Below are 17,817 nucleotides of genomic sequence, written 5' to 3' on the forward strand. Positions count from 1 at the left end.
CGACTTATAAACTCAGCTATTTAAGCACTTCTCCCCCACCCCCTATAAATCCTTATCTCCCCCATTTCTTGATGACGGGGATCAGCTCTCCTACAAGCATTGTACTCCCCCCAAAGCTCAGAACAGGGCCCTGAATTTACAATAGGCACTGAAGAAATACTACTGATTGATAGGGCATCAGATCCAATTCCTAAGCCACGCTAATCAATTGTATTTACTGAGTGCTTACTGTGTGCAAGAGCACTGTACTAAGCGCTTGGGAGAGGACACACTGACCCTGGAACAGACACATTCCCTGCCCAAAACGATCTCACAGTCTAAAGGAGAATGGCTCTTTCATTGCAGTCAAAACCCTTCTGAAACCAACGGGGGCGGTTGAGTGTAAGCACAGCCCTGGCTTCTTTATTTAATGGGCGCAACGCTCCAGACATCCCCGTGAGGGTTGTGGGCCCCGAGCGGGCCGCCGTGGCAGTCCTGAGGAGCAAGGTGGTACGAAGGAGGGCCGGTCAATCTCAAGGCTTCTGAGACAGTAAGCTCGCTATGAGATGCAGCATGGCATAGTGCACGGGCTTGGGAGTCAGGTCGTGGGTTCTAACCCCAGCTCCGCCACTTGCCTGCTGTGTGGACTTGGGCAAGTCACTTCACTTCTCTGTGCCTCAGTTACCTCATCTGTAAAATGGGGATTGAGACTGTGGGCCACAACTGGGACAGGGACTATGTCCCAACCATTTGCCTGTATCCACCTCAGTGCTTAGAACAGTGCTTGGCACAGAGTAAGCGCTTGACAAACACCACAATTATTGTGGGCGGGGGGGGGGTCGGCTAATTCTGCCGTATTGTACTCTCCAAGCGCTTAGTACAGTGTTCTGCACACAGAAAACTCTCAATTCATACCAATGACTGAGGGCATATCACCCTGCCTCCTCCTACCTATCTCTCTGATAGCTCCTTGTGAACAGGGAGCTTCATTTACTAACTCTGTTAAACTATACTCTCCCAATCGCTCAGTACAGTGCTCTGCACACAGGAAGCACTCAAAAACAAACGAGATTGATCGACCGATCCCATGTCCATGAAGCCAAAAAGCCAAGAGAGCTCTGGCTCCTCCACAGCAGAACTCTCCTGCTCAGTCTGTGTCCAACCCGATTTGCTTGTGTCCACCCCAGTGCTCAGGCACATAGCAAGAGAGCACAACTATTACTGTTCAGTCCTCGCACCATGACGGCAACGCTCCCCAGCAGCCGGGGGTGGGGGACGGCGTGCTATTTTATAAACGAGGGCAGCAAAATGGTTAACCAGGGTGCCAGGCCTACAGATCCAAAACCCTTTAAGAAAAGGAAGCGGGTGAACAGGCGACAGGAGGCTGAGCGGGTGCCGCCGGGTCCCAACCGCCAGTCAGAAGAGAGCCTGGGGCTCAGAGCCTCTGCAAGGATGGGGCTAGGGAGGGAGAGCAGCATTTTAATCGTGGACGGTTAGAGGTTCTCACTCGGGAGAAGAGAGGAGTTTTAAAAAACTTCTACTCATGAACACATTTGCGTGAGAGAGGCGGGTGGGAGGAGGGATGGAGTAAATCTAGTCAACACAAAAGTACATCACGGGGGTAGGTGGGGTGGAAGGAGAAGACAGAGAGGATATTTCTATTTTCCTTCAGGGGAACAAAGTGAACAGGAAGAAGAATGACCGTCATTATTTTTCCAAGGGCCTCGCAGGACCCACAAAATTGGGTTCTACTCCTGCTTCGGTCTTTCCGGCCACCAGGTCGCCATCAGATGCGAATATCTGCAGATTGATGACGACGAGCCAAAAGGATCAGAAAAACATAAATATAATAAATAGAGTGGGGAGGGCCCGTTTCCGGTCAGGCCGACAGAGCCATCGAGCTGGTGGGAGAGGGAGCCACGCGACCCCTCCGGGCTCTAGGGGGACGGAGGCAGAGACGGACAGTTCGGTCCCGAGACCGGGCTGGGGCGTCGAGGAGACGCCTCCCGGTTCTGTGGCTGCCGGGGAATGGGACTCCGGGGGCCGAGGGCAGCTCCGGTATCGGCTGTCTCTGTTCCTCCCGACTCCTGGCTACCGCTGTTTGTGATCCAGGAGGGATTCAAAATCGGGGGAGCACACCAGCTTGTGTTTCACGTGGCCCAGGACGGTCATCTCACCCGTCCTGCCGTCCCCGATGCCCACGGACACCAGCTCCTGCCAAAGACCAGAGAGGGCGGTGTGAGGATTCAAGCTGTCGGTCGGTTGGGCGCCCGGCGCCGTGGGCTTTGCCACAGTCCCCCAAGCCCAGCTCCCCGGAGCGGCGGCCCCGACCCCAGAGCCCTCCGGGCTTCCCCACTCCCGACCCACCACCTCGGGCTCGACCCGCTGGCCGGTACCTGCAGGAAGGAGCAGGGGGTGCCCATCGTTACGTCCAGGGTGACCTTGCCCAGGAGGAGCTGCACCTTCCCGGACTTGCGGATGAGTAGCTTTCCCACCTGGCCTTCTGACAGATCGCTCAGGGTACACACGTTTTCCACCAGCTTCGCTTCCTGGGGGCAGAAGTGAAACCGAGATATGAGGAGACACGCAGGCTGACCTCCATTTCCCTCCCCAAGTTCGACAACCCTTTCCCCCTCCCAACCCATCCATGGTATTTACTGAGCACTTCCTATGTGCAGAGCACTGTCCTAAGCACTCGGGAGTGTAACGCTACAATGGAATCAGCTGACACGTTCCCTGCCCGTAACGAGCTTACAGTCTACAGGGGGAGAAACAACTCCCAAGAAATAACCGCTAAGTTGGCAGGTTCCTTGGGGGCTAGGAATTCCAGAAGATCTCTCTCTCTCATTCTCTTCTATCTGTTAAGCGCTCACTATATGCCAGGCAGCGTACCACGTGCTGGGTAGATCCAACGTAATCGGGTTTGGCGTAATCCGTGCTCGGGGTTTAAATCCCCATTTGACATACGGGGTAACGGACGCAGAGAAGTCAAGTGACTTTCTCAAGGTCACGCAACAGAATACTGGCTGGGGTTGGGATTAGAACTCAGGTCCTTCTGACTCCCAGGCCGAGCTCTATCCACAAGGTCACGCTGCTTCTGAAGCAGGGAGTAGGCAGGTCCAAGACAGGCTTAAGGGGGAAAGGGTCGATACGACCGTATCATTTTATGCTCGCAGCCCCAGGCCCACCGACGGCTCGGTCCCTTCTGACCCCCTCCCCGCTCCCCAGTCCTCTCACCCCTCTCCGTGTCCTACCCGGTCCTTCTCCTGCTTTATCAGCACCATCTGTCCGTCTTCGCCCTGCACCTCAGTCTTAATGGGTTTCACGTCCTGAGTTGGAGGCTGGCCGGGAAGCGTGTCCGGGAGCTGCAGGAAGAGTAACTCCTCTTCCTCCTTGGCCAGGCTCAACTCCTTAAGCAGCTCCGATACGGACACATCTCGAGGGAGTCCCGGCGCCTTCCTGGCGGCCTTAGCGGGTGCCTCCGTACTGGTCTCTTCACCCTCATCCCGAGGTTCTTCCTTGACTGTGGCCCAAGCACAACGTAAAGAGATTTCGGTTTCCCTGGGCCACAGCTGCACCTTCCCCGGGCCCCCTCCCGACTCAAACCCCAAGTTCGGCCGCAGAAGTGGCGACAGGGAGGGGAGTCACTCTTGGAACCCTCCCCTTCCGCCAGCAGACGAGCTGGGGAAGGCTCAACCGGAAACTTAAAAAAAAAATTCTATGGTATTTGTTCGGCGCTTACTATGTGCCAGGCACTGGACAGGACACGATCTACATCCCATACTGGGCTCAGAGTCTGAATCCCCATTTTACAGATGAGGTAACAGACACAGAGAAGCTACTGATTTACGCAAGGGCACACAGAAGTCAAGTGGTGGAACCGGGATTAGAACCCGGGTCTTTCTGACTTCCAGGCCCGGGCTCTATCGACTAGACCACGCTGCTTCTCTGTGGAAAGGTCAGAGGCCTAGGCTGCAGGAAAATGCTAGCGAGGCAGAAGCGAGCACCGTAGCCAACAGGTCCCACGGAGCATCTGAGGGGACCAGATTTAACTAGCGCCTTTTCCGGGCTGCGTTTCCTGTGGCTGGCAGAGGGGCGGGGATTAGAGCCTGGTCGTGCTGCTCAGGTAATGGGGAAAAAGCCTTCCAAAAATATGAACCAGGCAGCTTTGATTCCCAACCCTATTTTGGGTCCAGGAGGGAGGGGATTGTAAGTTCCCCGGGGGCAGTAGGTCCTCAAATATTGACGATCGTGACGGTGACAATGATGACGACGACGATCATGAAAGGAAGGAAAGAGGACCAGGGCGCAGTCAGGGTCCGGGGCACCTCCGTGCTCACTCGGTTCTCCTTGGCAAATGCGTAGCTCCCCAGGGGGCATCATTGAGTGTGACTTAACTGTGATGATGATGATGATGGTGGTATTTGTTAAGCACTCACAATGCGCCAGGCACTGTCCTAAGCACTGGAGTGAACACAAGCGAATCTGGTTGGGCACAGTCCCTGTCCCACATGGGGCTCAGTCTTCATCCCCATTTTACCGATGAGGTAACCGAGGCCCAGAGAAGTGAAGCGACCTGCCCAAGGTCACACGGCAGAGGAGCGGCAGAGCCGAGATTAGAAGCCAGGTCCTTCCGCCTCCCGGGCCCGTGCTCTTCCCACTAGGTCACGTGCGTGACCCGATCTCCCGCCTCCCAAAACGAGGTCAAGTTCGGGTTGGAGCTCCTGTCTTGAAGCTTGGCCGATTCAGATAAAAAATCCGGGACTGCCTAGGGACGACAGTTTGGGGAGCTCTGGGCCAGACGTGCCCGGGGGAACGCTGGGGTGGGAAGCTGGGGGGGTGGTCCAGTACCTTTTACAATGGGCACATCTACCTCCATGTCCTCCTCTTTGGCGTTTCCCGACAAAGGTTGGGCATCCGGCTCCTCGCTCTCCTCCTTAAACAGCCAGCCCGAGTGGGCCAGCGGGAGCTGCACGGGCTTGTTGCGAGTGTCATTCTTCAAGCCGGGGTCATCCAAGAACTGCAAGAGGAAGAGTTGGAAGGGCGTCGGAAGCTGGCCAAGCAGAGGACCACCCCTTCCCCCCCAAAATGAATTCCAATCTTGTTCCCTCTCCAAGGGCGGAGCCTGCAAAGGATCCCCCAAGCCCAACTGCCAACCAGGATCTCTATCCCCAGAAACCCTACTCGGAGCGAGCGCTCTCCCACCCTACGCTTGAGAAGTAGGATGGCGCAGTGGATAGAGCACAGGCCTGGAAGTCAGGTCACGAGTTCTAATCCCGGATTAACCACCGTCTGCTGTGTTCTTCTCTGAGCCTCGGTCACCTCATCTGAAAAATGGGGATTGAGACCTGAGTCCCACGTGGGACAGGGACTGGGCCCGACCTGATCTGCCTATATCCACCCCGGCGCTTAATACGGTGCCTGGCACATAGTAAGCGCTTAACAAATACAATTATTACTATTCCCCGCTACATACATCATCCTTTTCCAGCATGCGCAGGATCTGTTTGGTCTCTTCATCGGTCTCCCTCTTCTCCTTTTTGATGTTGATGATATGGGACGGCCCGAAGTCCGACACATCCACCGTCTTATCCCAGCTGCCTGCAGGAAGACAGGAGAACGCAGAGCCCGGTCAGGAAGAGGAAGCGGCCCGGGGGAGGCAACCTAGGACGCTCTCTCCTCCGGTACGCTTCCCAGGCTCTTGCATCATCACCCGAGGGAGCTCATCGGAGTCCTCCTCCCACCCGCTGACGCCCTCGGTACCTTTCTTCTTCATCATCTCTGCAGGGCCCTGCTCAAAGATGGAGTGGGACTGAATCACCTCTGGCCGACCCCGGCCGCGTCCGTGGCCATCGCGCTGGCGGTCTCGGTCCCTCTCTCGCTTCTCCTTTTTGACCGAGGTGTCCTCCTTGGGCCTAGAGGGAGGGCGAGAGGCCAAAGGTGAAAGCCTGCCCTCGAAGGCGGAGGAACCTCTGCCCACCTACGACCCGGGATGCCATCATCTTGGAGGGAGGAAAACCAGAACCTTCACGTGACTTTCGCCTCCCAATCAGTGATATTTAATGTGTGCAGAGCACTGTACTAAAGGGCTCGGGCAAGCAGACCACAACCAGAGTTGACAGACACGTCGTCACCCAGTGCCTTCGGGCAGCAGTGGGGCACAGCGGTCTTCTCCTGTTTCTTGGTATTTGCCGAAAAACAGCGCTTGGGCGGCTCTCCTTGTTGAATTATTTCCGGGATCGAGTATACAGGGCTACCGCACTGAGACGAACCCACAGTATAAATGGCGGAACGGATAAAGCACAGGCCTGGGAGTCAGAAGGGCCTGGGTTCTAAACCTGGCTCCGCCACTTGTCTGCCGTGTGGCCTTGGGCGGGTCGCTTCACTTCTCTGTGCCTCTTACCTCGTCTGTAAAATGGGAAGTAAAATGGGAGAATGTAAAATGGGAGAAGCAGCGTGGCTCAGTGGAAAGAGCATGGGCTTTGGAGTCAGGGCTCATGAGTTCGAATCCCAGCTCTGCCACTTGTCGGCTGTGTGACTGTGGGCAAGTCACTTAACTTCTCTGTGCCTCAGATCCCTCATCTGTAAAATGGGGATTAAGACTGTGAGCCCCACGTGGGACAACCTGATTCCCCTATGTCTACCCCGGCGCTTAGAACAGTGCTCGGCACATAGTAAGCGCTTAACAAATACCAACATTATTATTAAGTAAAGCTGTGAGCCCCACGTGGGACAGGGACTGTGTTCCGCCCAATTTGCTTATATTTACCCCAGTGCTTAGTACAATGCTTGGCACATCGTAAGTGCTGAACAGATACCACAATTTCTTATTATTATTCCAAACAAAATGAAACCTCAGAATCCAGAAATAAACAAAGCAAATGACACCCAAAGGCAACCCAAGAAAGTCCTGCCACTTACTCTTCCTTGATCTTCCGGCTAATGATATTGGGAGTGAAGGTTTTCTGAAAATAAAACAAACAGGGTCATTAACTTGGGAAGTAACACCTGCAAAGTACGGAGTAGCACCACCAAAGCAGCTTCACTAAGTGTTTATCAGGTGGCCATTTCCATCTGTTCCCCTCCCGCGATGGACATTTTTTCCAAAGGGGACTGAAACTGCCCAATATCTCAAGAGACAATTGCAGAACGGGGAACGGAACTCAGGAGTCCTAACAGCGGGGCTCTTTTCGCTGGAATCCTCTGCATCTTCTCTCAGAATAGGAGAAGCAACTTGGTCTGGTGGATAGACCATGGGCCTGGGTGTCAGGGACCCGGGTTCTAGTCCTGCCTCCTCTACCTGCCTGCTACGTGACCGTGGGCATGTCTCATCTATAAAACGGAGACAGACTGCAAGCGCCATGTGGACCAGGGACTGTGTCCAATCTTGACTGGCTTGGATCTACCCCAGCGTCTAGCACAGGGGAAGTAGCGTGGCTTAGTGGAAAGAGCACGGGCTGGGGAGTCAGAGGTCGTGGGTTCTAATCCCAGCTCCACCACCTGGCAGCTGGGTGACTTCGGACAAACCACTTCACTTCTCTGTGCCTCAGTTACCTCATCTGTAAAACGGGGATTAAGACCGTGAGCCCCACGTGGGACAACCCGATAACCTCGTATCTTCCCCCATCGCTTAGAACAGTGCCTGGCACGTAGTAGGCATTTAACAAATACCGTTATTAACATTGTTATTCATTCAATCGTATTTATTGAGTGCTTACAGTGTGCAGAGCACTGTACTACGCGCTTGGAAAGTACAATTCAGTAACAGATGGAGACAATCCCTATCCAACAACAGGTTCCCAGTCTAGAAGCGGGGAGAGAGACAACAAAACAAAACAAGTAGACAGGCATCAATAGAATAATGATAATAATAATGATGATGGCATTTGTTAAGCGCTTACTATCTGCCAAGCCCTGTTCTAAGCACTCGGAGCGATACAAAGTAATCCGGTTGTCCCACATGGGGCTCAGAGTCTCAATCCCCATTTTAGAGATGAGGTATTTGAGGCACAGAGAAGTGAAATGACTTGCCCAGAGTCACACAGCTGACAAGGGGTGGAGCCAGGATTAGAACCCATGGCCTCTGACTCCCAAGCCCGGGCTCTTTCCATTGAGTCATGCTGCTTCTCGATACGTAAATAGAAGTATAGATATATACACATCATTAATAAAATGAATAGGATAATAAATATGTACACAATATACACAAGTGCTAAGGGGTGGGGACGGGAGCGGAGGCCATTATTGGGCAGGGATTGTCTCTACCTGTTGCCGAATTGTCCGTTCCAAGCGCTTAGTCCAGTGCTCTGCACATACTAAGCGCTCAATAAATACGATTGAATGAATGAGTCAGGGAGATGGGGAGGAGGAGCAGAGGAAAAGGGGGGCTGAGTTCAATCGCATTTACTGAGCACTGACTGTAGGCAGAACACTGTACTAAGCGCTTGGAATGTCCAATTCCACAACAGATAGAGACGATCCCTGCCCAATAATGGGCTCACGGTCTAAAAGGGGGGGAGACAGACAGCAAGTAGTAGCCAGGCCTCAAGATAGATAGAATCATAGATATCTACACATCATTAATAAAATAATCGATAATATACACAGATATACACAAGTGCTGTGGGGCGGGGAAGGAGGTAGAGCAGAGGGAGGGAGTAGGGGGAATGGGGAGGAGGGAAAGGGAGGGAGGCTTCCTGGAGGAGGTGTTACTGCAGGGCCTTGCCGTGCGTGGCTCAGTGGAAAGACCCTCGAGCTGGGGAGTCAGAGGTCGTGGGTTCTAATCCCGGCTCCGCCGCCTGTCAGCGGTGTGACTTCGGGCGAGCCACTTCACTTCTCGGGGTCTCAGTGATCTCATCTAGAAAATGGGGAGAAAGCCTGGGAGTCCCACGCGGAGCAATCCGATGACCCTTCTATCATCATCATAATAACGGTGGCATTTCCTAAGCGCTCACTATGTGCAAAGCACTGTTCTAAGCGCTGGGAGGTGGAGGGGGGACACAAGGTAAATCGTCTCCCCCAGCGCATGGAACGGTGCTCAGCATGTAGTCGGCGCTTAAGAAACACCGGCATTAGAGAAGCGGTTGAAAGAGCCCAGGCTGGGAAGCCAGAGGTCATGGGTTCTAATCCCGGCTCAGCCCCTTGTCAGCTCTGTGACTTTGGGCAAGTCACTTCACTTCTCGTTGCCTCAGCTCCCTCTTCTGTAAAATGGGGATGAAGACTGTGAGCCTCACGTGGGACAACCTCATTACCCTGTATCTCCCCCCAGTGCTTAGAACAGTGTTCGGCACATGGTAAGGGCTTAACAGATACCAACATTATTTGTTATTATTAAACACTTAACAGAGGAGAGGGATACATGGGGGTGGGGGGACAGGTGGGCCCTGGAAGGGGGGTGGCAGCTCGCTGGGGCCCGGAGGTGGTGGGGGGAAGGGGAGGTGCGCATGGCCTTTTAATAATAATAATGATGGCATGTGTTAAGCGCTCACTATGTGCTAAGCACTGTTCTAAGCATTGGGGAGGATACAAGGTGATGAGGTGCTCCCCGCCTTCATCCCCCTTTTCCAGATGAGGCCACTGAGGCCCAGAGAAGTGAAGTGACTTGCCCCAAGTCACCCAGCTGACAAACGGGGATTAGAACCCACGACCTCTGCCTCCCCAGCCCGCCGCTTCTCTACTGTTGGTGTTTCTTAAGCGCTTACTACGTGCCCAGCACCGTTCCATGCACTGGGAGCGACGCAGCTGGGAGAGATGATTTACCTTGAATCCCCTGGCGCTTAGAACGGTGCTTTGCACATAGTGAGCGCTTAAGAAATACCACTATTATTATGATGATGATAGAAGGGTCATCGGGTTGCCCCACGTGGGGCTCCCAGGCTTCCTTCCATTTTCCAGGTGAGGTCACTGAGGCCCCAAGGAGTGAGGTGGCTCTCTCCCTTCTTCTTTTGCTCTCTTTACGGCTCTCTCCCTTCTTCTTCTTTTACTCCCTTTATGGCTCTCTACCTTCTTCTTTTGCTTCCTTGATGGTGCTCTCCCTTCTTCTTTTGCTCCCTTTATGACTTTTTCCCTTCTTTTGCTCCCTTTATGGCTCTTCACCCTCTTCTTCTTTTGCTCCCTGTATGGCTCTCTTTTTCTTTTGCTTCCTGTACGGTTCTCTACCTTGTCCTTCTTTTGCTCCCTTTACAGTTCTCTCCCTTCTTCTTTTGCTCCCTGTATGGCTCTCTCTCTTCTTCTTCTTTTGCTCCCTGTACGGCTCTCTCTCTTCTTCTTCTTTTGCTCCCTGTATGGCTCTCTCTCTTCTTTTGCTCCCTGTATGGCTCGCTACCCTCTTTTGCTCCCTGTATGGCTCTCTCCCTTCTTCTTTTGCTCCCTTTATGGCTCTCTCCCTTCTTCTTTTGCTCCCTTTATGGCTCTCTCCCTTCTTCTTTTGCTCCCTGTATGGCTCTCTCCCTTCTTCTTTGGCTTCCTTTATGGTTCTCTACCGTCTTTTGCTCCCTTTATGCCTCTCTCCCTTCTCCTTTTGATCCCTGTATGGCTCTCTACCTTCTTCTTTTGCTCCCTTTATGGTTCTCTCCCTTCTTCTTCTTTTGCTCCCTTTATGGCTCTCTCCCTTCTTCTTTTGCTCCCTGTATGGCTCTCTATCCTCTTCTTCTGCTCCCTTTATGGCTCTCTACCCTCTTCTTCTGCTCCCTTTATGCCTCTCTCCCTTCTTCTTTTGATCCCTGTATGGCTCCCTACCTTCTTCTTTTGCTCCCTTTACAGTTCTCTCCCTTCTTCTTCTTTTGCTCCCTTTACAGTTCTCTCCCTTCTTTTTCTTTTGCTCCGTTTATGGCTCTCTCCCTCCTTCTTCTTTTGCTTCCTTTATGGTTCTCTACCTTCTTCTTCTTTTGCTCCCTGTATGGCTCTCTACTCTCTTCTTCTGCACCCTTTATGGCTCTCTACTTTCTTCTTTTGCTCCCTTTATGTCTCTCTCCCTTCTTCTTTTGCTCCTTTTATGGATCTCTACCTTCTTCTTTTGCTCCCTTTATGTCTCTCTCCTTCTTCTTTTGCTTCCTTTCTGGTTCTCTCCCTCCTTCTTCTTTTGCTCCCTATATGGCTCTCTCCCTTCTTCTTTTGCTCCCTGTATGGCTCTCCAGCAGCGTGGCTCAGTGGAAAGAGCCCGGGCTTTGGAGTCCGAAGTCATGAGTTCCAATCCCGGCTCGGCCACTTGTCAGTTGTGGGACTGTGGGCCAGTCACTTCACTTCTCTGTGACCTCATCTGTAAAATTCATTCATTCATTCAATAGTATTTATTGAGCGCTTACTATGTGCAGAGCACTGTACTAAGCGCTTGGAATGAACAAGTCGGCAACAGATAGAGACGGTCCCTGCCGTTTGACGGGCTTACGGTCTAATCGGAGGAGACGGACGGACGAGAACGATGGCGATAAATAGAGTCGAGGGGAAGAACATCTCGTAAAAACAATGGCAACTAAATAGAATCGAGGCGATGTACAATTCATTAACAAAATAAATAGGGTAATGGAAATATATACAGTTGAGCGGGCAAGTACAGTGCTGAGGGGATGGGAAGGGAGAGGGGGAGGAGCAGAGGGAAAGGGGGAAAAGAGGGTTTAGCTGCGGAGAGGTGAGGGGGGGTGGTAGAGGGAGTAGAGGGAGAAGAGGAGCTCAGTCTGGAAAGGCCACTTGGAGGTGAGTTTTAAGTAGGGTTTCAAAGAGGGGAAGAGAATCAGTTTGGCGGAGGTGAGGAGGGAGGGCGTTCCGGGACCGCGGGAGGACGTGGCCCAGGGGTCGACGGCGGGATAGGCGAGACCAAGGAGCGGTGAGGAGGTGGGCGGCAGAGGAGCGGAGCGTGCGGGGTGGGCGGTAGAAAGAGAGAAGGGAGGAGAGGTAGGAAGGGGCAAGGTGACGGAGAGCCTCGAAGCCTAGAGTGAGGAGTTTTTGTTTGGAGCGGAGGTCGATAGGCAACCACTGGAGTCGTTTAAGAAGGGGAGTGACAGGCCCAGATCGTTTCTGCGGGAAGATGAGCCGGGCAGCAGAGTGAAGAATAGACCGGAGCGGGGCGAGAGAGGAGGAAGGGAGGTCAGAGAGAAGGCTGACAGTAGTCTAGCCGGGATATAACGAGAGCCCGTAGCGGTAAGGTAGCCGTTTGGGTGGAGAGGAAAGGGCGGATCTTGGCGATATTGTAGAGGTGAAACCGGCAGGTCTCGGTAACGGATAGGATGCGTGGGGTGAACGAGAGAGACGAGTCAAGGATGACACCGAGATCGCGGGCCCGAGAGACGGGAAGGATGGTCGCGCCATCCACGGTGATAGAGAAGTCTGGGAGAGGACCGGGTTCGGGAGGGAAGATGAGGAGCTCAGTCTCGCTCACGTTGAGTTTTAGGTGGCGGGCCGACATCCAGGTGGAGACGTCCCGGAGGCGGGAGGAGATGTGAGCCCGAAGGGAGGGGGAGAGGACAGGGGCGGAGATGTAGATCTGCGTGTCATCTGCGTAGAGATGGTAGTCAAAGCCGTGAGAGCGGATGAGTTCACCGAGGGAGTGAGTGTAAATGGAGAACGGAAGAGGGCCGAGAACTGACCCTTGAGGAACTCCAACAGTTAAAGGATGGGAGGGGGAGGAGGCGCCAGCGAAGGAGACCGAGAATGACCGGCCAGAGAGGTGAGAGGAGAACCGGGAGAGGACGGAGTCCGTGAAGCCAAGGTGAGATAAGGTATGGAGGAGGAGGGGATGGTCGACAGTGTCAAAGGCAGCAGAGAGGTCAAGGAGGATCAGAACGGAGTAGGAGCCATCGGATTTGGCAAGAAGGAGGTCACGGGTGACCTTAGAGAGAGCGGTCTCGGTAGAGCGGAGGGGACGGAAGCCAGATCGGAGGGGGTCTAGGAGAGAATGGGAGTTAAGGAATTCTAAGCATCGATCGTAGACGACTCGTTCTAGGATTTTGGAAAGGAAGGGTAATAGGGAGATAGGGTGATAACTGGAGGGGGAAGTGGGGTCGAGAGCGGGTTTTTTTAGGATGGGGGAGACGTGGGCATGTTTGAAGGCAGAGGGGAAGGAGCCCTTGGAGATTGAGTGGTTAAAAGTAGAAGTTAAGGAAGGTAGGAGGGCAGGGGCGATGGTTTTAAGAAGGTGAGAGGGAATGGGGTCCGAGGCGCAGGTGGAGGGGGTGGCACTTGCGAGGAGGGAGGAGATCTCCTCTGAGGATACTGCGGGGAAGGATGGGAAAGTAGGGGAGGGGGTTGGTGGGGGGGAGGGGAGAGGCGGAGGGGTGTATGATGACCCTGATGGGGTCATGTGTATACCCCATGGGGTCATAAAATGGGGATGAAGACTGTGAGCCCCACGTGGGCCAACTTGATTCCCCTGTGTCTCCCCCAGCGCTCAGAGCAACATAGTAAGCGCTTAACCAACAGCGGCATTATTATGATTCTGTACGTGTCTGGAGCCCCTTCTACTTCTGGTGCCTTTACCTTCTTGACCCCTCCGAGGGTGAGGTCCCGGGAGCGGATGGAGGGCAGACGTCCGGGTGTGATGGGGGTGGCGGGCCGCCTGCCGATGAGGCCCCGGGGCCCGGAGAAGGCGGGTCGCACCCCGCCGGGGCCGCCGCTCGAGCTGCCCTCCGACATGCCGCGGCTCGGGAGGTGCGGGGGAGCAAGGCCCGAGGCTGCCGGGACCCACCGGCCACCGCCTAGGCACCGCCACCAGCACAGGGTTGCAGCAGCAGCTGCAGCAGCAGCCAGGCCGGTCCTCTCCACCGGCCGCCTCCCCTTTCACCTCTGACCCCGACGCGGCCGGAAGCCCTCCCGCCGCCATCTTACTAAAGGGCACGGGGGTGACGTCACCCCCCAAAAGACCGGGGGGAGGGCCGCCATCTTTGTAAAGGGCGGAGCGCCACGCCATCTTCCTAAAGGGCGGGCCGCCATCTTCCTAAAGGGCGGAAGCGGGCCGAGAGCCTGGAGTGTGGCATTCATTCCCTCATAATGGTGGCATCTCGTAAGCGCTTCTTCCAAGCGCTGGGGGAGGGGGATGCAATAATCAGAACGGTATTTGTGAAGCGCTTACGATGTGCAGAGCACTGTTCTAAGCGCTGGGGGAGATACAGGGTCATCAGATTGTCCCACGTGGGGCTCACATTTTCAAATCCCCCTTTTACAAATGAGGTCACCGAGGCCCAGAGAAGTGAAGTGACTTTGCAATAATAATCATAATGATGGTATTTGTTAAGCGCTTATCATGTGCAGAGCACTGTTCTAAGCGCTGGGGGAGATATAGGGTCATCAGATTGTCCCACGTGGGGCTCACATTTTCAAATCCCCCTTTTACAAATGAGGTCACCGAGGCCCAGAGAAGTGAAGTGACTTTACAATAATAATCATAATGATGGGATTTGTTAAGCGCTTATCATGTGCAGAGCACTGTTCTAAGCGCTGGGGGAGATATAGGGTCATCAGATTGTCCCACGTGGGGCTCACATTTTCAAATCCCGGCTCTGCCGCTTGCCAGCTGTGTGACTTTGGGAAAGTCACTTCACTACTCTGGGCCTCAGTGACCTCATCTGGAAAAGGGGGATTAAGACTGTGAGCCCCACGTGGGACCACCTGATCCCCTTGTATCCTCCCCAGCGCTTAGAACAGTGCTTGACACATAGTAAGCGCTTAACAAAGGCCAACGTTATCATTCATCCCTGTTGCCACCTCACCGCGTCATCACGTTTTGTTGCCATGACGATACCCCAGGCCCCACTTCGGGGGACTTGAACAGAAAAAGTTGCTGGCATGTGTAATTGCTGTTGATGTCATTAGTATCGTCACCCTGATTATCGTATTTGTCGGGCGCTTACTACGTCTCAAACACTGTACCAAGCACCGGGTTATGGGGTGCCCTGAGTAAATGGTGAAAATCCTACATATCCTAAACTGGTTGGCCGTACTCTGGAGACTGAAGCTGCGACGGAGTTGGCTTTGCCCCAAGCCTTGTCACTATATTTACCCTCTGGCTGCTAGCTAGCTTACATCTTCTGGTTTTTATTTCATCCAAAAAATATCTGAGTCTCGCTGATGGGTTTTTTAATATTTAGGATTTGTTGATTTTATTCAGTTCCTAAAGACTCCCAACACACCTGCAGAGGATGGGTGGGTGCATGGGGGGAAGGGGGAGGGTGTATTCTGTTTATGGTCTTGCCAGGCAAGTGGAACCCGGAACCCCATAAAACCCCCCACACTGTGCCCTAACACCTCCAAAAGCCCCTGCTAACACCCGGGTAAGCCCCCCCAGGGCCATCTAGAATACTAGGAACAAGGACTGGTGGTTCAGTCATCTCTTCTGTGGAGCATAGAAGAAGGCTCAGGTCTATTTGCGTCCAGGGGCGGCGATGACAGGATGTGAAAGGAGACAAGGGAGTAGACGAGGAGTAGACAAGGGAACAATGAGGTGTGGACGTCTGAAGCCACTGAGACCCTACCTTCAGGAGGAAAACCTGAGGCCACAGAGGGGCAGAACGTGTGAGTGGAAAACGCGGGTGCAAAACAAAGGCAGCCCGTGGCCTCTAAAGGTGGGAGGCGAAGCCCACCACACTTCTTGCTCTGGCACGTGCCCTATCTCCTGCCTCTCTCCTGCTGCCCAACGAAGAGTAGGGTCCACGCTGTCAGCCTGCCGCTCTCCACACCAGCTTGCAAATAAACCTTACTGCAACCCAGTCGTGACCGAATCTGAGTGCTGAGGGCCGTCGTTGGCTTACACCATCGTCTCCAGGCCGGCGAATCTCTCTCTACACGCTTCGTTCCCTTCTCCCACACCCTGTCCCCACCTTCCACAGGTGGGGCAATAACAACCGACCATTTCAACACACCCGGCATCACACCACCTTCCTACCCCCTCATCCCCCGGCCCACTTTGAAAGCTTTTTAAACCGTATTGCCACCTGCCTCGTGGATAAGAATGTACCCTGTTGTCTGTGCCCCACTTTTAGCATTGTATCCGGGCTCAAAAAAATTGTACACAATCGATCATTGTTCAAATATTTGAGGTACAGCATTCGCCTTTGTGTAGCTCAAAGTTTTTCCCAGACATGATCTCACATCTAATCAATCGATCGTTGGTATTTATGGAGCACTGGACTAGATACTTGGGAAAATACCTTTCAGCAATAAAGAGAGACAATCCCTGCCTACATCGAGCTTACGGTCTAGAAGCGGGGAGACAGACATCAAAACAAGTAAACAGATATTAATGTAAATAAATAGAATTACAGATATATTCACATCAAAACAAGCAAACAGGCATCAATTTAAATACATAGAATTATAGATATATACATAATGCGTACGTGCCGGGGGGTGGGGAGACGGGGGTAGAGCAAAGGGAGCGAGTCGAGGCGACGCGGAGGGGCGGGGGAGCTGAAGCAAAGGGGGGTTTAGTCTGGGAAGGCCTCTTGGAGGTGGCGAGCCTTCAGAAGGGCTTTGAAGGGGGGAAGAGTGATTGTTTGGCGGATTTGAGGAGGGAGGGCGTCCCAGGCCAGAGGTGGGACGTGGCCAGGGGTCGACTGCCGGACAGGTGAGAACGAGGCAGGGCGAGAAGATTAGCGCCAGAGGAGCTGGAATGTGCGGGCTGCGATGTAGAAGGAGAGGTAAGACGGGGCAAGGTGATGGAGAGCTTAGATGCAATCCCTGCCCACAAGGATCTTACAGTCCACAGGGCAGGGCAGATGTATAAAGCGGGATGTCTAGTGGAGAAACACCCCACCTCGCTCCAAAAATGGAAGCAATTCTGCTTGGCCTCCTCCGAGCGTTTAGATGCAACAGAGAGGACGTGGGTACGGAGGGGCTGAAAGGTTAAATGCAAATGTATGAGCTGGGGGGAAAAAAACCTGAAGCAAAATAGAAAGAACAAAGGTAGAAAGGAGAGCAGGGTCGAAAGGCAAGCAGCCAGAGAGAGCTGGGCTAAGAGAAGACTGAACCAAAGGGCCAGTAGAAACACTGGACTTCAGAGCTCTGCAGGGGGCTAGATTTTAAGACCCCAACTCGACTCTCTCTGTCTGTAGTAGTAGCTTCATGGGAACTCTGGGAAGGAGTAAGGCTTACTCTCTGCATTCACCAAAAGGGGAACCCGAGGCACAGAATGGGAATGGAATTTGCCATAGGCCATGGAAAAAAGTGATGGAAGAGACCCAGTCAGGTCCTGTATCCATTCCATCAGAATTGGCCCTTAGTCGGTGGATTTCACTGCCTCAGTGCAGGTGTGTGGGGGGTGGGACTTGATTTTCTTTGGCTGAGGGAGCGCTTCGTCCTTCGTCACTGCACCGCGTTCTGTGGTTCGAGATCTGACAAAACTTGCTTAGGTTCTCCACCCACTTGAGGTAAGGCTGGCTCTTGTTTGTCTCGTGCATTTGTTCCATTAATCGTTCACTTGGCACCCACCCTAACCTTCTTAGGCCGCTATCAATGCCTCTTCGTTCCACCCAACGGGCACTCCCGCTTTCCCATGCTAGGTCCGTGGGTGCTCTCCTCCCCTCCCTGCTTCCATTTCCACTTCTTTCTCCAAAGAGAACCCCCTAATGATCGCCCCGGCTTTGTCTCCCTTGCTTCCCGTAACCACGTCCTTCGGTCCCGTTCCTTCCTCCTCCTCCTCTGAAGGTGGCCACTAAACAGCCCTCAAAATGATGGGATTCCTCTTGGCCGAACGGGAAGAGATAGGCGGTCCAAGCTCTACTGCGATTATGTAATGAAATGTAATGTAATGATGTCATACCGACCATTTAGCGGAAGCCCCCGGAACATATAGTGTTTTGCTGGGGACCCTGAACCTCCTCCCCTCCAGCCTTGCCTGCTAAAGCACTGCGT

The 17,817-nt window shown here is 53.5% G+C and overlaps 1 protein-coding gene across 1 annotated transcript; it reads right to left on the reverse strand.

The window, feature by feature from the left end:
• Window positions 1-1,807: 1,807 nt before the first annotated feature.
• POLR3D (RNA polymerase III subunit D) lies at window positions 1,808-13,757 on the reverse strand. The gene is made up of 8 exons (XM_029066893.2): window positions 13,450-13,757; window positions 6,901-6,944; window positions 5,743-5,894; window positions 5,456-5,580; window positions 4,831-4,999; window positions 3,234-3,502; window positions 2,376-2,528; window positions 1,808-2,193 (listed from the first exon to the last, which is right to left on the reverse strand). The coding sequence occupies exons 1-8, from the start codon at window positions 13,603-13,605 to the stop codon at window positions 2,071-2,073; spliced, it is 1,191 nt and encodes a 396-aa protein (XP_028922726.1). The 5' UTR covers window positions 13,606-13,757; the 3' UTR covers window positions 1,808-2,070.
• Window positions 13,758-17,817: the final 4,060 nt, after the last annotated feature.

Source organism: Ornithorhynchus anatinus, chromosome 5 (assembly GCF_004115215.2).
Source record: "Ornithorhynchus anatinus isolate Pmale09 chromosome 5, mOrnAna1.pri.v4, whole genome shotgun sequence".
Lineage (NCBI taxonomy): Eukaryota > Metazoa > Chordata > Mammalia > Monotremata > Ornithorhynchidae > Ornithorhynchus > Ornithorhynchus anatinus.